The 19,894-nt window shown below is 43.1% G+C and overlaps 1 protein-coding gene across 4 annotated transcripts in view; it reads left to right on the top strand.

The window, feature by feature from the left end:
• ARHGEF4 (Rho guanine nucleotide exchange factor 4) overlaps positions 1-19,894 on the top strand; it is a 230,301-nt gene that overhangs the window by 87,476 nt on the left and 122,931 nt on the right. For all 4 annotated transcript variants that reach the window (XM_081814675.1, XM_081814676.1, XM_081814674.1 and 1 more), the window contains exon 2: positions 3,083-6,763. In XM_081814675.1, the coding sequence (XP_081670801.1) occupies positions 3,083-6,763 (3,681 nt within the window). The remainder of the gene's footprint in view (positions 1-3,082; positions 6,764-19,894) is intronic.

The following is a 19,894-nucleotide window of genomic DNA, read 5'->3' as shown; positions in this document are numbered from 1 at the left end:
AACCCCTAGGCCATCCCTTCAGGGTAACCCTGGAATTATATGGAATCATGCTGAGAAATTATTCAAGGATTACTCCTGAGTCAAGTCAGGAAGAAAAACATTTTTTTTAAAGATTTATGTATTTATTTATTTGACACAGAGAGAGAGAGAGCACAAGCAGGGGGAGCAGCAGAGGGAGAGGGAGAAGCAGGCTCCACACTGAGCAGGGAGCCCGATGCGGGGCTCAATCCCAGGACCCAAGCATCATGACCCAAGCCAAAGGCAGACACTTAACTGACTGAGCCACCCAGGTGCCCCGAAAATATTCTTTCTTCATAAGATTTAGAACCTAATGTTCAACCAAATCAAATGCTTTTTTAGAAAGACATCTGCTCTTCATATTTTAGCATTTGTACACTTTAAGGAATTTTAAACCTGCTATTCCAGTGCAGAGACTACACCAATTTTGTAATCTAGAAAAGTTATTTTATTTTTTTCCCCCCAAAGTCTTTTATTTTCATTAAGACAGAGTGAGACCTCTTGCCAAAATAACCTGGAACTCAAAGAAAGTCGTGACCGTCAGCAAGACCCAGCCAGGGAGTCCAGTTTCTTGGCGGCAGCCCATCCCCTTACTGGCATCTGTTTAAAGTGTCATTAGGAAGTGAATCTGCGGTGTTCTGGGAGGTGATGCTGAGCAGGGGTAGGGGCAGGAATGAGACCTCTGGCATTTGGGGATAGTCCTTGTCCAGATCATTGGTCATTTGGAACTTGGGACTTTGGGATTCTCTGGGCCTGAAGCTTGTGAGTATGGATGCCATTCTGAGTCTGTAAAGTGATGTCGAGCTATGACAGAGCTGAAAGGACCGCTCACATGCTCTATCGTCAGGAAGTCAGTTCCTGATTTAATAACACAGTTGTTGAGCTGAGGGAATGGAGGTGCTCCAAAGGAGCACTCACTGAGCAGGAGCATGCTGCAGGCCTGTCAGCAGGCTTCTGTGCTTGCCAAGGCATGTTCACATCCACATCTTGCTCATCCTGGCAGGGCTGTGGGCGGTGCCCGGCACCTGGGAGTTGGGTGACTGCACCCCTGTGTTCCTGTTGGGGACCCTGGGAAACCCTGACTTCCTAATTGGATATCTCTGCGGGATACCCCACGGCAAGCACACAGCCCTCCTTTCCAAATGGTTTTATTTTTAATGTTTCCTTTCCTATTCCCTACTCCTTCCTGCTTTGTAACCAATTTGAAACTATAGTATCATTATTCCTGATGTTCTGAATCTACCTTGTGCCTTAAAAGCTTCACAGTGCATGCTTTGGTGTTTGTTTTTCTCCTCTCAGTTAAGGAGTAATTAAAAGCATTTACTTTGGGAAATCTCTTACAACAAGTCCTGAGAAGCCATGCTTAGGAAGGGCTGGATGAATAAATGGCTTCTGTACAAAACTTGTGTGGAGGAGCCTTAGCTACAAGTGGAGCCAAGTGCTCGCTCCACTCCTGATCTAAGGAGTCTCTGGGGAGTTTGTGATTGAAAGCTGGGTGCAGGGGCGCCTGGGTGGCTCAGTCGTTAAGCGTCTGCCTTCAGCTCAGGTCATGATCCCAGGGTCCTGGGATCGAGCCTTGTGTCGGGCTTCCTGCTCAGCGGGGAGTCTGCTTCTCCCTCTCCCTCTGCTTGTGCTTGCTCTTTCTCTCTCAAATAAATAAATAAAATCTTTTAAAAAAAAAAAAGAAAGTTGGGTGCAGTGTTATCACCATGTTCAAGGCATTGTCTAATACATGCTACAACCATGATACATGGATGAAACTCTAAAATATTATGCTGAAAGAAAGAAGTCAGACCCTGAAGAGTACATACTGCATATTCTGGTCATTTGAAATTCCAGAAAAGGCAGATCTAGACTGTGTGTCAGAAACCAGGTCATTGGGGAGTAAGGGGAAGGAGAGAGGTGGAGAATGACTGGGAAGGAGCAGGGGCTTTTTTTTGAGAAATAGAAATACTCTAGATTTTTATTTTTTTAATTTATTTTTACATGGGTGTCCACATTTGTCAAAATGCATAGATCATCCACTTTAAAACAGATGCATATAAATTTGTATCTCAACAAGGTGCCTGGTGGCTCATTCAGTTGAGCATCTGGCTGTTGATTTCAGCTCAGGTCATGGTCTCAGGGTTGTGGGATTGAGCCCCAAATTGGGCTCTGTGCTCAGTGGGGAGTCTGCTAGGACTCCCCCTTTCCCTCTGCCCCTCCCCCCGTTCTCTCTCTCTCTCAAATAAATAATTTAAAAAAAAGAAATGCGTAATGACAGGGGCGCCTGGGTGGCTCAGTCGTTAAGCATCTGCCTTCGGCTCAGGTCATGGTCCCGGGGTCCTGGGATCGAGCCCCACATCGGGCTCCCTGCTCAGCAGAAAGCCTGCTTCTCCCTCTCCCACTCCCCCTGCTTGTGTTCCCTCTCTCGCTGTGTCTCTCTATGTCAAATAAATAAATAAAATCTTTAAAAAAAAAAGAAATGTGTAATGACAAAAGGGAAATTTGCAAATACTTGCACAGTTCTGTATTTTTCTTCCTATTCTCAAAACTGTCTTGGGCATTTATAATATTGCAAAATGTGTTTGAAATCCAGTAACTCTTGTTTTTTTTTTTTTTTTTTACTCCAGCAAACTTAACTCAGAAAACACTTCGAAGTATAAGATTGTTGACTTTAATCCAGTTAGTTACATAAGAACAAACAACACACAGCAAACATATATTAATTTGTCTTTCCTGCTGAAAACATTAGGCAGAGATAAGCTTTTCGCCGTGACTCACACAACATACTTATACTTATTTCAACTGCACATGCTCATTTGTCCTATTCTGATTTTTTAATAGGGTTGCTTTTAACTATGTGCTACATTTTCTCCCTACTGTTTGAGTTTGGCTTCATTGCTTGTTTCCTGTGTTAATAAAAGGTAGCTCTTCATATTTACCTCTTTTTTCCTAGGTGCACAAGGGGAACTAATGAGATGTTTCTGAACCTTCCTCCTTCTGACAAAGGCTGGTGCAGTGTAAACTTGTGTGCAAATATCCTGAGGCCTTGTCTCTGACTCCTGTCTTCTTGCCTTTCCAGACTCCGGAGCCAGGTGCAGACCTGCCAGGTGAGGACAAGGTTGAAGATAAGCAGCTCCCCACTTTTCCTGCAGAGCCAGAGGAACAGGGATGGAGCCAGGAAACAGACCACAATGATTTTGAGACACTGTCCCACCAGAGCGAAAGTCATTCAGACACAAAAACCGACCCCTTCGAAAGTGCTTCCGACACAGAGTCTCTGCCTGGTGACCTCACGGGGGGGATCTGCCTTCCTCTAAGTGGTACCTCTGTGGACAGGGAAGGACACTGGGGATGCCCTGACATCCCAGCAACCAGACCTCCTCGCAAGCAGCTTTCAACTGGTGTCCCTGGGCTTGACCCAAAGGAGGACCTAGATTTGTCCTTTGACCTCAGGGAAGAGTCTTACAAAAGTGGGTTTCAAGCCTTTGCTGCAGTTGCTGAAGAAGAGAAGACAGCACACCTCCAGGACAATGGCGTGGCCAGCCTAGAGCTAGAGTCTTTGCTGGCAGGGTCTCCTCACCACACAGAGGGCTGCTCACAGGTTACCACAGGCAGCTACAGTCTCCAGCCAGCAAAGGTGGTAACTGCACAAGACCTCAGGGGATTGTCTATTTTTTCTCTTCAGAAATCCAGGTCTGAGAGTTGTCTGGGCATTCCAGTGGTCTGGCCCTTTCTTCTCTGGTGCTGTGAACTGGGCCAGAGCTGGCCACATATCCACAATAGGGCCAGGGGCCCAGGGCTGCCTTACAGAGGTCCACTGCACAACACAGCCCCTCTGGGAGCCAGGACAAAGAAGGGAAGTACTCTAGGCCCCGAAGAGAACACAGACTTGCTCTGTGCCCAGCCCTGCCCTGATGCCCCTTGCCAGCTTCCTTTGGGAACATGCCGCCTTGCATATGCCAAGCTTCACCATAGTGCCCCAGAAAATATTAATGACAAGGACAGGACATCCCCAGAGCACTGCTCTCAGCACCTGAGGACACTGACTAGGGCCCATTCCATAGCCGTGTTTCCCTTAAGGTTCCCTAAGAATCCTCCAGGACAGAACTTTGTGAAATTTGGGACTCATTTGAGGAAAGGGACCGAAACAGAACAAGATCCAAGAACACAAAATTCTCTTTGCTCTGTTCCCACCCAATTGTCTCCTTTGCCTTCTGCTTCCCAAAGGAGGGCCCCTTACTTGCAGGACCAGTATAAACCCAGGGCTCCTAGCTGGAAGAGGGCCTTTCAGGACACACCCTGTGAATATCTCTGGCTGGGACAGGATTCTAGATCCTGCCCAGTCTCTTCATGCCTTACTGCAAAGTCTGTGAGCCTTGACACAGAGGAAGTGCCAGTGCTCACAGAGTGCAGGTCGGAACACAGCCCAGAAAGCCTGCGAGAGGAACCCCAAGGCACTGGCCCTGCACCAAACGATGCTGATGTGAGTGACAGACAAAAGCACCTTCAGGACATTTCTGTTGAGGCAGGAAACCAAACCAGTAATTACAGATCAAAGTACATTCTCAGTGAGAAAAGAAAGCCACCTGCTAGGGCCAAGTTCCCACATCATTCCAGCAATAGCGGGTCACAGGTGAGGAACAGAGACTGGATGGGTTGCTGCGAAGTGAGTGATTGTTCAGTCACGCCAGAGACCACCCTGAAAGCAAGTGCAAAGGAAGTGGAAGACGTGATGGTTCTAGACCCCAACTGCACCAAAAGTGCCTTGCAGGAATTTTCGGAAACCACAGCAGCCGCCGTGTCTCATTGCAGCGGTGGGGGTGAGTGTGACCAGGGGCTGGAGGGTGCTGCGCAGCCCTCTCCTGAGGGCCTGAAGCTAGAGCCCAAAGTAGACACCTCTAGGGGCAGGTGTACACTCATCATTATAGCTGTTGAGCAGAAAGGTCTTCAGGCCACCAGGAGGAAAGCAGGTGCCCTTCCAGAAACACAGTCCGAATTTCTGGACAAAAGACCACCATCTCCCTGCGGTGCTGGAGCGACCCCCTGTGACTCTCCCACGGCTGGGAAACCACAAACTTGTGGCATTGAGTGTGAGCTGCCCGCAGCCAGCGGACTGGGAGGTGATGATGGGACTCCTCGGCAGGGTGCCCAAGCCACAGAACTTGCGGTAGTTCTGCTTCCCCAAGCTGCCTCCCAAGAGAGGCCCCTGGGCAAAGACACTTGTTCCCAGGAGCCCGCCCTGGGCAGGCTGAGCACAGGCGATGCTGCAGAAACAAACCCGCCTGGGGCCGACACGGCGGAGCACGCTGCTAGGGAGCCCGGCCCTGGCCCTGAAGACACACGCAAGGCCCATGGCCTTCGCCCCGCGGGGAGCCGAGGAGCAGGGGAAGCGGAGGCGGTGGCGAAGGGCTCTGGCACCCCGGCCTCTGCCAGCGTCCAAGCTCTCCCACCGCCCGGCCCGCCCCGCCCCCCCTGCAAGGCTGCACGGGAACCTGGGAAGCGCCTCACGTTTCCCAAGGTGACCTCGCTCAGGAAAAGCAGGCCCTCGGTTGCCGAGACCCCAGGAGCGGACGCCGGTGCGCAGGGCCCCGGGCATCTGCAGCCCGCCGGCCCCGCGGCAGCCAGCGCCCCTGCCGGGACGGCGGGTTCTTCGGGCCTCGAGGAGCTGCGTGCGGCCAGTGGGGGTCCCGCGGCCTGCTGGCAGAACGTGGTCGGCGGGGACGCGCCTCCTACACACCCAGTGGGCACAGGCGCCTCTCGGAAGGCCATCCCCCAGGGCGCAGGGGGCGGAGCTGCAGGGCTGAGAGAAGGGGACGCTGTGGAGACACCAGGGGACCTGGGTGGCAGAACACTGTCCTCAGAGTGCTGTGATGCCAAGAGCCTAAAAACTCCAGAGAAAAGGCTCAGGGCAAGGTTGGCCTTAGCTCAAAAGACCTTTGCAAATTTTTTTGAGTCAAAAGTTTTAGAAAAAGAGAACACTGAGGAATGTTCTCCAGGTTCTCTCAAGGGCCGGAAGGAGAAGAGCAGGCCGCGGCAGAGTTCCTGGCGTGCATTTCTGAAAAGCAAAGATGCCGAAGGCCCCAAAAGGCCCACCTTAGTAAGTCTGGTTCCAGGACAGGAAACCTTGAATCCCCTCAGACCTTCTCCACCAAGGACCAACAGTCACTGTGAGGAGCAAGTAGAAGACAAGGAAAGCTGTGTTTTTGGAGATCATTGGTCACCTCCACATTCCCCCACACCTTTGTCACCCAGCAATTTGGTCTCTCCAGATAACAGGAGAAAAAGTGAGCCAACCATCAAATGCACAAGCCCCCAGGAAAGTGGTAGGTACCTAACTTCAGGTATCTTTCCTGAAAAGTCCTGGCTGATGTCACCCACCAGCCCTCGTGCCCAGCAGGCTGGGATCAGCTGCACCCTTCCCTCCAGCTCTGCCTGTTGCTTGGCATATGGAAGCCAAGGTATGCCCTGCAAACCCATGAGTCCCAAGCCCCAGAGCCCCAGGCCTGGTGTTCATCGGGCAGATTTCCACTACCCTGGCAGGAGCAGTGCCATCTCCATGGTTTCTCTTGGAAGCTACATTGATGTGGATAACAGCTCAGAGGCTTCTGAAAGGCCCAAGACCCCCAAGGCCCGGGCAAGCCTCCTGCTTTCTCTGCAGACACTAGACCAGGATGACCAGAAGGAAGAGAGTGGGAAAAGAGGCTGGCATCACCATGGCCTGAGCATAACACCCTCGCTCAGGGACCTTCCTGGGAGTGAGGTGAGTTACCTGTGACTCCCACCAACCTGTTTATTTACTTCTAAATGCAGGAGGAGGGAACCAGATGGGAAATTTTCCCAAGTGAGGAGAGAGGTGAAGCAGGAAGGCCAATTTGCCTTCCATGGAGACTGTACCATTTAACACTACTGGAGTGCCCCGACCCTAATCAACATAGTGTGTGACCAACTTCTGGGAATTTGCCAAACTAACAAGTAGGAATTGGCATTTCACTATAATTTTGTGCTTCTGGGTTTCTTTTTTTTTTTCTTGTATAAATCTAGCTATTTGAATTCCTTTTTCTATCAATTGCCTATTCTTCTATCAGGTGGTTGATGCAGGCTTTTTCCTGTCAGCCTTCATCCTTCCCCACTGTGAAATTTTTTAAAAAAAGAAATTTCCCCGTGTTGTCTTCTAATATTTTTAATGTGTTTATTTATTTATTTTTTTTACTTTAGATCTGATACCGTTGAGTTTATTTCAGTATAACGAGATAGTTGTTGGTGCTTCTGAATTTCCTAGTAAAAAAAAAAGTGGTCTCTCCCCCAAAGCCAAGACCCAGAACAGGGTAACATGGTGTTGGGTCAGGCACAAGAAAGGGTTTACAAGCTTGGGTTTTCTCATGAGTCACTGCCCTCAGAAGGAGGTAGCTTTTTTGAAATTCCAGAAAGAATACCCTTGGGACTGTGAAAGAAAACCTCCCTATGCCCTATCCACCCCTGTGTGGTGGGGTGGATCTACGTGCCCCCGCCCCTCCGCTTCTTTAGACAAATGGTATCGTGTCTCCCCTGGGCCCAGCACTGTGCTGGTGTGAAAGGACCTCAAGGTCAGCGTCAGTGTCCAGGCAGAGCCGGTCAGGGCAGGCCCAGCTGCACACTGTCCCCTGGTTCCTGGGGAGCCCCACCCCTGAGCGAGCCATCTGTTTGGAGCCAGTCGTGCTGGGCTGGTCTGTGCTCTCCCTCCTCCCGCTGTCAGCCATCCAGGGACTCCTATGGGTCTCCGGTCTCCGAACACATGCATTTTCCCTGTGTTCATGTATTTGCTGCTCTCTTGTCTTCCTACATGTTCTGATGTGCCCGCACACTAGGCCTTCCCTAGTGGGGAAGATAGGAACTAACATCGGTCACCCGCTTCATGCCTGGCCCTTTCCTGGGCACCTTCCAGGTATTTGCCTGAGGCCCACCACATCTGCTTCTTCTCTTGTACAACACCTGGACTGCCTGTGTGGGTCTCAACAAGCAGTGATGTGATTGCAAAGTGCCCAGGAAAGGGCTGGGCGTTAAGTGGGCGTTGGATAGATGTTACCTCCTGTTCCTCTTTGTCTTTCACATCTTACCCGAGGAAAGGGAAGGCCTCGTGTGCCTACACATCAGAACACGTAGGAAGGGGTGCCTGGCTTCGGCTCAGGTTACGATCCCAGAAGTCCTGGGATCGAGCTCCGCATCAGGCTCCCTGCTCAGCGCAGAGTCTGCTTCTCCCTCTGACCTTCCCCCTGCTTGTGCTCTCTCTGTCTCTCTCTCTCAAATAAATAAATAAAATCTTAAAAAAAAAAAAAAAAAAAGATGGAGGAAGACAAGAGAGCAGCAGATACGTGCGTGAACACAGGAAGGGGAAGGGGAGAAAATCCTTCAAGTTTGCTCTCTAGCTGAAGCCCAGAGCAATCAGGGACCAAGAAACTCAACTTGGAGATACGAAGGCTCCCTCTTGTGGCTGCTCCCGGGAGAGCAGGCAGTGATTGGAGGAGTAATTAGCAAGGAATTCAGTCAGCATTCCCATTTATTCCTTCCACAGTGCATTTAAGGAACAAGGGTTCTTTTATTCCATACCCTAAGACAACCATTCTTAATATTTTGTTAGATTTTCTTCCAGCTTCTTTTTTGCAAGTAAGTTTTTATATATTTATCATGTTTGTGATAATGCCATCTATAGAGGCTTTAATTTTCTATGATTTTGCGTCCTGCACTTTGTTTCTTTACAGCTCTTTTAAGTTGAGAAATTCAAAGGTCATACAGAAAAGCATAATGCACATACTATATACACATACGTATAGATAATATTTTTTTAAATGCAAGTGATTTTATTAGGTATAAACATTCTTGGTGTAGGACTAAAGGCATCACTTTAAATATCTTGAATATTAGATAATTGATTAACAGAATAGACTATGATTGGAATGGTAATAGTGAATTTTCACATATTATAGCTTTAGATTATGCATTTTTTTTTTGCTTATCATTTGGAAAGAAAATTTTTTTATTTAAATTCAATTAGCCAACATATAGTATATCATTAGTTTTTTTTTTTAATTTTATTATGTTCTGTTAGTCACCATACAGTACATCATTAGTTTTTGATGTACTGTTCCATGATTCATTGTTTGCATATAACACAGCCACTTTGGAAAACAGTGTGGAGGTGCCTCAAAAAATTAAAAATAGAGCTACCCTATGACCCAGCAGTTGCACTCCTGGGTATTTACCCCAAAGACACAGATGTAGTGAAAAGAAGGGCCACATGCACCCCAGTGTTCATAGCAGCAATGTCCACAATAGCCAAACTGTGGAAAGAGCCCAGATGCCCTTCAACAAATGAATAGGTAAAGAAGATGTGGTTCATATATACAATGGAATATTACTCAGCCATCAGAAAGGATGAATACCCAACTTTTGCATCAACATGGATGGGACTGGAGGAGATTATGCTAAGTGAAATAAGTCAAGCAGAGAAAGTCAATTATCATATGGTTTCACTAATTTGTGGAACATAAGGAATAGAATGGAGGACATTAAGAGAAGGAAGGGAAAACTGAAGGGGGGGAATCAGAGGGGGAGATGAACAATGAGAGACTATGGACTCTGAGAAACAAACTGAGGGTTATAGAGGGGATGGGTTAGCATGGTGGTGGATAATATATTGTAAAACAAAAACCGAGTAACCTCCACCCATTAAGAAACACCACACTCCCCCTGCCCCATCCCTTCCTGCTCAGAGCGCCCTCCCTTCTCTCTGACAGTAACCACTGCAACCTTTATGGTATTCACTTCCTTGCCTTTCATTATAACTTTACTACTTAACTTTGCACCACCAAACCACATAGTTTATTTTTGCCTGTTTTTGAGCTTTATGTAAATAAAACCTTATGATTTCCTTTAAACCTATCCATTCTATTGTCCGCCTTCTTTTGCTCTAATTTTATTAAGACTCATTCTTACTGTGCGTATCTAACGTTCTTTCATTTTCGTTGTTATATAGAATTACTTTGAATCAGCATACCACACTGTGTTTATTAGCTATTGCTAGACATCGGGGCTTTCTCCGGTTGCATCTCTCATGAACAGGGCTGCTCGGATCGTTTGTGCCTAGGTGCCTACTGCGCGTGCAAATGCATTTCTGCCCAGTGCATTCAGAGGAGTGAGATGGCTGGCTCACTGGGGGACGCAGATCTTCAGCTTTACTAGATACTGTCAAACATTTTCCCAAAGTGATTGTGCCAATTTACACTCCTTCCTTGAGATTTCTTTTACTCCATATTATCATTAACATTTGTTTGGTATTGTCAGTCTTGTTAATGTTAGCCATTCCACTAGGTGGATAGAGGTTGTCTCCTTGTGGTCTGCATCTATGCTTATATGCTTATATGGCAATTTGGATATCCTGTTTGGGGACGTGTCTGACCTAATCTCTTGCCCATTTGTCTGTGAGGTTGCCTTTTTCTTGCTGATGGTGTATATTCTGGATATGACCCACTGTTGATCAAATGTGCCACACATATATCATTTCCCACTCCATGGCTTGTCTTTTTCCTTCTGTGATGTAAGTGATAAAACTGCACAGAACTAAATGAACACACACACACACACACACAACTGCAAGGGAAATCTGAATAAGATCTGTGGGTTGTATCAATATCCTGGCTGTAATATTGTAACATTCTATAAAATGTTACCATTATGAGAATCTGAGTACAAAATACACAGGATTTCTCTATACTATTTCTTACACCTGGGTGTGTATCTACAATTATATCAAAATTCAAAGTTTATTTAGAAGAAAACATTTATGTCATTAATTTAATGGCTGCATGGTATTCAGCTGTATATATGCATCATAATTCTCAACCAGTTCTCTATTGTTTTGAACAATTAGGTGGTTTGCCACTTTTTAACATAAATAAGGCTATATTGAATATCTGTGCAGATAAGCTTCTCAAAATGTTCTATTCTCCCTCTTTTTTATCCCCTTTACTTTTTAAAATTATCAAAATTATGCATGCACATAGTTATAAAATCAAATGTTAGTTAGATAATGCTTTTCAAACATTAACGCACATGTAAATGAGCTGGGCTCTGTTGAGGTGCAGGTCCTGATTCAGATGTTTGGGTGATGCCTGAGGTTTGCATTCTGACAAATGTCCAGGTGCTGTAACCACTGGTCCTCCCCTTCATGAGCAGTAGTGAGAGGTTAGAAGACTTCCTTTGGAAATGACAGCCGTCTGGCTCGTTCCTCCCCTGCCCAGAGACAACCAAGTTAGGTTTTAATAGTAATTTCAAACTGCTATTTTGACTTAAAAATATTATGTATTAACTTCCAGTTTTTGATAATAATGAAGGTTCAGCATCTTGCCTTCCATCCCATCTCCTTTCCCATCCTTCTAATACCATCTTTCCAGTATAGAGTTAAGTCAGTAACAAGTGTTTATATCCTTATGGATATGAAAATATTCTTTTTTTTTTTTAAAGATTTTATTTATTTATTTGAGACAGAGAGAATGAGAGAGAGAGAGCACATGAGAGGGGGGAGGGTCAGAGGGAGAAGCAGGCTCCCTGCTGAGCAGGGAGCCCGATGCGGGACTCGATCCAGGGACTGCAGGATCATGACCTGAGCCGAAGGCAGTCGCTTAACCAACTGAGCCACCCAGGCGCCCAATATGAAAATATTCTTGAATGCAAATCCAAGCAATAGACTACAATGACACTTTTGGGGTTTTTTTTTTTTCCTGTAGTTAATAATTGTTGAATTTTTCATATGTGTGATTTTCTATAAATCTATCCTTAAATCTGACTATAAGATCACTTATAAACTATTTTCCAAACATTCAAACATGTCAGCATTCTATCAAGTCTCTCCTTTCTCCTAGAGACCTTCCTTCCAGAACCCTCTGACCTCCTGCTGTAATTTGGACTAGTTGTTCCCAGGAATTCTACATAGCTTTCTTCTCTGGTTTCCAGTTTCTTGGATCCTGGGTCTTCCTTTATTCCTTTATTGTGTTCAAGAACATTCCCCACTAGCTTCCTAAGAAAAGGTATGTAGGAGGGATTGTTTTTAGTTTTTGCATGTCTAGAAAAAAAATACCCTTTTAATTTTCATACTTGATGGATAGTTGGGCTTTGTATAGAATTCCAGGTTAAAATGACCCTTCTAAAAAGTGAAGGCATCACAACACTGTGTTCTAATATCAAACGCCGCTGGTGAGAAGGGCAATAACGTTGTTCCAGGCGGTCCTGCGTGGCTTGGCTTGTTTTGTTTGGTTTTTCTTTAGAAGCTTTTAGGGTTCTCTCTTTTATTCCTGGTGTTACGGAATTTCTTAGTGAAATTCTGGATGTGAGTTTCTTTTTATTCATTGTGCTAAACATTCAGTGTACCCTTTAAATCTGGAGTCTCTTAACTTTCCGTACCGGGAAAAAAAATTATGTATTATTAATTTGATAATTTCCTTCTCTCCTTTTCCCCCTGGAGCTCCTGTTAGAGGTTGTAACTCCTTGACAAAGCTTTAATATTCTTACCATTTCTGTGTTTCATCTCTATATTTTCATTTTATTTTGGGGGGAGGAGAGATTTTCTCAAATATATTTCCAGCCCTCCTATTGAATATTTTCAATGTTCTCTAATTTTATTTTGTAATAAAAATGGCTTTCTTCTAGCTATATGAATAATACATGCTCATTACAAAGAATTCCAACAATACATAAAAATATAGAGAACACAAAAAATTCTCTGTAATCCTACCACTTTATGGTAATCAGCCTGATATTTTGGTGACCATTATTTTATTCTTCATTTTATATAAACACACTCAAACAAAGCCACATCTATAATTTGATACAAACAGAATATCACTCTTGCTGTTTTTAATCATAGATGCTACCACTGTCCCTCTTCCTACCTCAGCATCACTTCATTGTGGTCCCCAATTAGCCCATACCTACAGCCTAGTGAATGACATTCTATATTTTCTCCATACTCTTATAATCATACATAAATACATATATGTATACATGCATACACTCCTACACAAACACACTTGCCTGTATCTTAAACTTATCCCTTAATAACATTCATAGAAATATTCCCAAGGTACTTGTAAGTAATGGTTGCATAATATTCCATGCTGTGAGGGTATCAAAATTTGCTCCTTTTTTTTCCCCGTAGATAGCTACACACTTTTCCTGTTCCTGGAAGCTGCAAATATTCCTTGAGTAAACACCATTTTATATATAACCTTATAGAAGACTAGTAGAGAGTCTTGAATGGAAGTGCCAAAGATCATAAGCATTTTTATATTTTAATAGATTCCAGATTCTCCTCCAAAAAGGCTACAATATTTCATATTTCCAGGGGCACCTGGGTGGCTCAGTCCGTTAAGCATCTGCCTTTGGCTCAGGTCATGATCTCAGGGTCCTGGGATTGAGCCCCACATCAGGCTCCCTACTCAGCAGGGAGCCTGCTTTTCCTTTCCCTCTGCCTCTCTCCCTGCTTGTACTCGCTCTCTCTCTCTGTCAAATAAATAAATAAAATATTTTTAAAATATTTTATATTTCCAGTAGCATTTTATATTTCTCTATATCTCCATCAGTAATGAACATTATAAGCTTATAATTCTTGTTTTGGTGTGATATTGTTGCTATTGTTTTAAAACTTTATTTTTAAATTTTTGTTAGCACATATTTATTTAATTAAAGTTGCTTTTTCTTGTTCCTTCTTGCTCTTTTTAAAACTTTTTATTTTAAAGTTGAAAAATAATATAGAGAGGTCCAGTGTGCTCTTCCTTCATCCAGTTCCCCAAATGTAACATCTTCTTTTTTCAAGATTTTTTATTTATTTATTTGAGACAGAGAGAGAGAGCGCGCGCACGCATGTGCACAAGTCAGGGGGAGGGGCAGAGGGAGAGAGAGAAGCAGACTCCCTGATGAGCAGGAAGCCTGATTCTGGACTCAATTCCAGGACCCTGGGTTCATGACCTGAGCCAAAAGCAGATGCTTAACCGACTCAGCCACCCGGGCACCCCCCAAATGTAACACCTTATGTAACTATAGAACAATGTCAAAGCCAGCAACTGGCATTGGTAGAATGGGTGTATGACTCTATGTCATTTTATCACACATGTAGATTTACATGACTACTACCATTAGCCCGGTATGCACTATTCCATTACCCTCATGCTACACTCCTTTACAGTCACACCCTCCCCCCCTTCCCTGACTACCTGCAACCATGAATCTGTCTCCATCTTTATGATTTTGTCATTTCAAAAAGATTACTTTTTGTGAATGGCTTTTTTCACTCAGTATAAATCCATTGATTTTTATTAAACTATTGTGTGTATCCATAGTTCATTTTTATTGCTGAATACTATTTCAGGTGTGTCTTTACTGTTTTTCTCCTTAACCAATTAACCTATTGAAGGACATTTGGGTTGTGTCCAGCTTGGGGCTATTGCAAGTAAAGCTTCTATAAACATTCATGAACAGGTTTTTGGGTAGATAACAGTTTTCATTCCTCTGGGAGAAATGCCCATTAGTGTGGTTGTTAAGTTGTATGGTAAGTATATTTTTAGTTTTTTAACAAAGTGCCAAATTCTTCCAGAGTGGCTATACCATTTTACATTTCCACCATCAATGTATGGGAGATCCGGTTCTCTGCATCCTTGCCAACATTTGGAATTTTGATGTTTTTCATTTTTCGTGTACTAATAAGCATGTGGCAGTATCTCATTGTGATTATGATTTACATTTCCCTAAGGGCTAGTGATGTTGAACATTTTTCATGTGCTTATTTGCCGTCTTAATCCACTCAGGCTGCTGTAACAAAATACCAGACTGGGTAGCTTAAAAAACAACAGAAAAGTTATTTCTCGCAGTTCTGGAGGCTGGGGAATCCAAGATCAAAGTGCTGGTGGGTTTGGAGTCTAATAAGAGCCCACATCCTAGATGGCCCTCTTCTCATGCTAATGTCACAAGTGGGAGGGAACAAGGGAACTCCCTGGGGCCTCTTTTATCAGGGCACTAATCCCATTCAGGAGGGATCTGCCCTCCTGGACTAATCACCTCCAAAGGCCCCACCTCCTCTGGGGGTTAGGATTTCAACATATGAATGGAGGAGGGCAGACATTCAGCCTATAGCATTTGCCATGCATATATATCTTCTTCAGTGAAACATCTCTTTATGTCTTCCTCATTCTCTGAGTTGTTACTTTTTACAGTGGAGTGTTGAGAGTTCTTTTTTTTTTTAATGAGATAATACTTGCCTTAACACCAATAAGCTTAAGGTGTATAATGTATTGATTTGATGGAATTATATATTGCAATTTGATTACCTCCTTTAGCTAACATCTCTGTCATGTCACGTAATTCTCATTTCTTTTTTGTGATGAGAACATTTAAGATCTCATCTCTTAGCATCTTTGAAGTTTATAATATGGTATTTTTATTGTCATTATTATAATCATTATTCTGTGCATTAGATCTCCAGGATTATTCATCTACCAGGTACAAGTTTGTACCCTTTAACCACATCACCCAATTCTTCTACTCCCCAGCCCCTGGTAACCACCATTCTACTCTCTGACTCCATGAGTTCAGCTTTTTTAGATTCCACATATGAGTGATATCATACATTATTTGTCCTTCTCTGTTTAACTTATCCCACTTAGCACAATGCCTTCAAGCTCCATCCATGTTGTCACAAATGGCAGGATGTCCTTCTTTCCCATGGCTGAATAATATTCCACTGTCTATATGTATGCCACATCTTCTTAGTCCATTCATCCACTGACAGACACCTACGTTGTTTCCATATCTTGACTATTATGAATAATGCTATAATAAACATGGTAGTGCAAATATCTCTTCAATATCCTATTTCCATTTCCTTTGGATATATACCCAAAAATGGAACTGCTAGATAATATGGTAGTTCTATTTTTAATTTTCTGAGGAACCTCCATACTATTTTCATACTAGCTGCACAAATTTACATTCCCACTAACAGTGCATAGTGTTCCCTTTTCTCCACATCCTCACCAATACTTGTTTCTCTTATCTTCTTGATGATAGCCATTCTAACAGGTGATATCTCATTGTTTTGATTTGCATGTCCCTGACCATCATTTCATCTACTTGTTAGCCACTTGTATGTCTTCTTTGAAAAATGTGTTCTTTCAGTTCCTCCGCCCATTTTTTTTAATCGGATTGTTTGGTTCTTTTTTTATGGAATTGTAGGAGTTCTTTATATATTTTGGATATTAACCCCTTATCCAATATATGGTTTGTAAATATTCTCTGCCATTTTGTAGGTTGTCTTCTCATTTAGTTGTTTCTTTTGCTCTGCAAAGGCTTTTTAGTTTGCTATGGTCTCACTTATTGACTTCTGCTTTTATTGCTTGTGCTTTTGGTGTCATATCCGAAAAATCATTGCTGAGATCAATGTCGAGGAGCCTCTTCCTTATGTTTTCTTCCAGGAATTTTACTGGATCAGGCCTTCTGTTTACATGTTTAATCCATTTCAAGTTAATTTTGTGCATGGTGTAAGATGGGGTCCAATTTCATTTTTCTGCATGTGGCTCTCCAGTTTTCCAACACCACTTATTGAAGAGACTGTCCTTTCCCCACTGGATGTTCTTGGCTGCCTTGTCAAATATTAGTTGGGCTATTTCTGGGCTCTCTATTCTGTTCCATTGGTCTGTGTGTCTATTTTTGTGCCAGTACCATCCTGTTTTTATTACTATGGCTTTGTAGTATAATTTGAAATTGGAAGTGTGATCCCTCCAACTTTGTTCTTTCTCAGGATAGTTTAGACTGTTGGGGTGTTCTGTGGTTCAATACAAATTTTAGAACTGTTTTTTCTATTTCTGTGAAGAATGCCATTGGAATTTTTAAAGGGATTGTACTGAATCTGTAGGTGGCTTTAGGTAGTATGGACACTTTAGCAATATCAACTATTCTGATCCATGAACAGGAACTATCTTTCCATTTATTTGTGTCTCCTTTAATTTCTTTCATCAATGTCTTCTAGTTTTCATTGTGCCGACATTTCACTTCCTTGGTTAGATTTATTCCTAGGTATTTTATTGTTCTTGATGCTATTGTAAATGGGATAGTTTTATTTCTTTTTTTTTTTTAAGGTTTTTTTTTTTTTTTTTTTTGACAGAGAGAGACACAGCAAGAGAGGGAACACAAGCAGGGAGAGTGAGAGAGGGAGAAGCAGGCTTCCCGTGGAGCAGGAAGCCTAATGCCGGACGGGATCCCAGGACCCTGCGATCATGACCTGAGCCAAAGGCAGATGCTTAACGACTGAGCCACCCAGGCGCCCCGGGATAGTTTTATTTCTTATTCAGATGTTTCATTGCAACTGATTTCTAGGTGTTGATTTTATATCCTTCAACTTTATTGAAGTTCTGAATAGTTCTAATAGTTTTTTAGGTGAGTCTTGGGGGTTTTGTATATGTAAGATGTCACGTGCAAATACTGATGGTTTTACTTCCTCTTTTCCTATTGAGATGCCTCATTTCTTTTTCTTGCCTAATTGCTCTGGTTAGGACTTCCAGTACTATATTGAATAAAAGTAGGGAGAGTGGACATCCTTGTCTTGTTCCTGATCTTAGAGGAAAAGCTTTCAGCTTTTCACTGTTAAATACGATGTTAAATACGATGGCCTTTATTATGTTGAGGTACATTCCCTCTATACCCACTTTGTTGAGAATTATTTCATTCTTGGGTTGCCTCGGTAGCTCAGTCAGTTAAGTGTCTGCCTTTGGCTCAGGTCATGATCCCAGGGTCCTAGGATCAAGTCCCTGGAGGCTGCTTCTCCCTCTACCCCTTCCCCTGCTCATGCTTTCTCTGACAAATAAATAAATAAAATCTTTTTTAAAAAAAAATTATTTTGATCTTTTTTTAAAAAAATTACCCCTGTGAACGTCTCATTTTATTCATATATTGCTTTCTTGATATCCTTTAAAAAAAAAAAAAGAGTGCAAGCACATCAGCTGGGGGGGGCTGGGGACAGAGGGAAAGGGAGAGAGAGAATCTTAGGTAGGTTCCATGCCCATGCAATATGTGCCCTCCTTAACACCCATCACCGTGCTAACCCATCCTCCCACCCCTCCAGCATGAAGCCCAACACAGGGCTGCATCTCGCGACCCTCAGATCATGACCCTGAGGTCATGACCTGAGCTGAAACCAAGAGTCAGACACATAACTGACTGAGACACCAGGCGCCCCTCTTTTCTTGATATCTTTGAATTGTCTTTCTGTGTTTCCTTGTAGCTCACTGAGTTTCCTTAAAAGTTATTTTAAATCTTTACAAGGGAAATTACAGACTTCCATAACTTTGGGGTAGATTATGGAATATTACTGTGATCCTTGGGAATGTTATTTTCCTTTAATTTTTCATGTTCCTTGAAGTTTTTCATTGCTATCTTCACATGTAAAGTTGTAGTCACCTCCTCCAGGATTTACTTACTGCTTTCAGGATAGAAATACCCACTGTCAGCTCTGCTAGTGATTCTCAGGATTTCTCAGTCTTATTAATATACCTGTTCCATGCTTCTTATACCCTCTTCTGGCACGTTTCTTAAGTTTATATGCCTTCTACTGATCCTGCAAAGTAAAAGGCTTTGTAGTCCCCCTTTTTCTTTCCAAAAGGTGGTGCTAAAACTCAAGCTTGTGTTCTGTCCCTTGCATGCAGATTGGTCTGGCTTTCTACATGTGCTCACTAGCCACATTTCCATCCTTTTTATTTCAACCTACCTGCATCATTATATTTGAAATGAATTTCTTACAGCCAGCATATACTTGGTTGTGTTTTTAATCCACTTTGTCCTTCTCTGTTTTTAATCTGTCCTTTAACCGCATACTATTGACTGTTTACATTTAAAGTAATTCTTAAGGCTTAAGTCTGCCTTTTTATTTTTATTTTTTCTGTTTCCTGTTTATTGTTTCTGTGTTCTTTTTCCCTCAGTCCTGTGGGTTACTTGAATATTTTTGAGAATTCCATTTTTATGTATCCCTAACATGTTTGAATTTCTTTTTTTTTTACATTACATCATTAGGTTTTTTTTTAATTTTATTATGTTATGTTAGTCACCATACAATACATTACTGTTTTTTTTTTAATTTTATTATGTTATGTTAGTAACCATACAATACATCATTAGTTTTTGATGTGGTGATCCACAATCCATTGTTTTCGTATAACACCCTGTGCTCCATGCAATATGTGCCCTCCTTAACACCCATCACCGTGCTAACACATCCCCTCACCCCCCTCCCCTCTAAAACCCTGTTTGTTTCTCAGAGTCCATAGTCACTCATGGTTCATCTCTCCCTCCGATTTCCCTCCCTTCATTTTTCCCTTCCTTCTCCTAATGTCCTCCATGCTATTCCTATGTTCCACAAATAAGTGAAACCATATGATAATTCTCTTTCTGCTTGACTTATTTCACTTAGCATAATCCCCTCCAGTTCCACCCATGTCAATGCAAATGGTGGGTATTCATCCTTTCTGATGGCTGATTAATATTCCATTGTATATATGGACCACATCTTCTTTATCCATTCATCTGTTGAAGGGCATCTCAGCTCTTTCCATAGTTTGGCTATTGCGGACATTGCTGCTATGAACACTGGGGTGCATATGGTCCTTCTTTTCACTACATCTGTGTCTTTGGGGTAAATACCCAGGAGTGCAATTGCTGGGTCATAGGGTAGCTCTATTTTTAATTTTTTGAGGCACCTCCACACTGTTTTCCAAAGTGGCTGTACCAACTTGCATTCCCACCAACAGTGTAAGAGGGTTCCCCTTTCTCCACAACCTCTCCAACATTTGTTGTTTCTTGCCTTGTCAATTTTTGCCATTCT

Source organism: Leptonychotes weddellii, chromosome 3 (assembly GCF_054177405.1).
Source record: "Leptonychotes weddellii isolate Sample4059 chromosome 3, ASM5417740v2, whole genome shotgun sequence".
Classification (NCBI taxonomy): Eukaryota; Metazoa; Chordata; class Mammalia; order Carnivora; family Phocidae; genus Leptonychotes; species Leptonychotes weddellii.
Note: the sequence above shows the minus strand (reverse complement) of the source record. Positions and strands in the feature narration are given on the sequence as shown.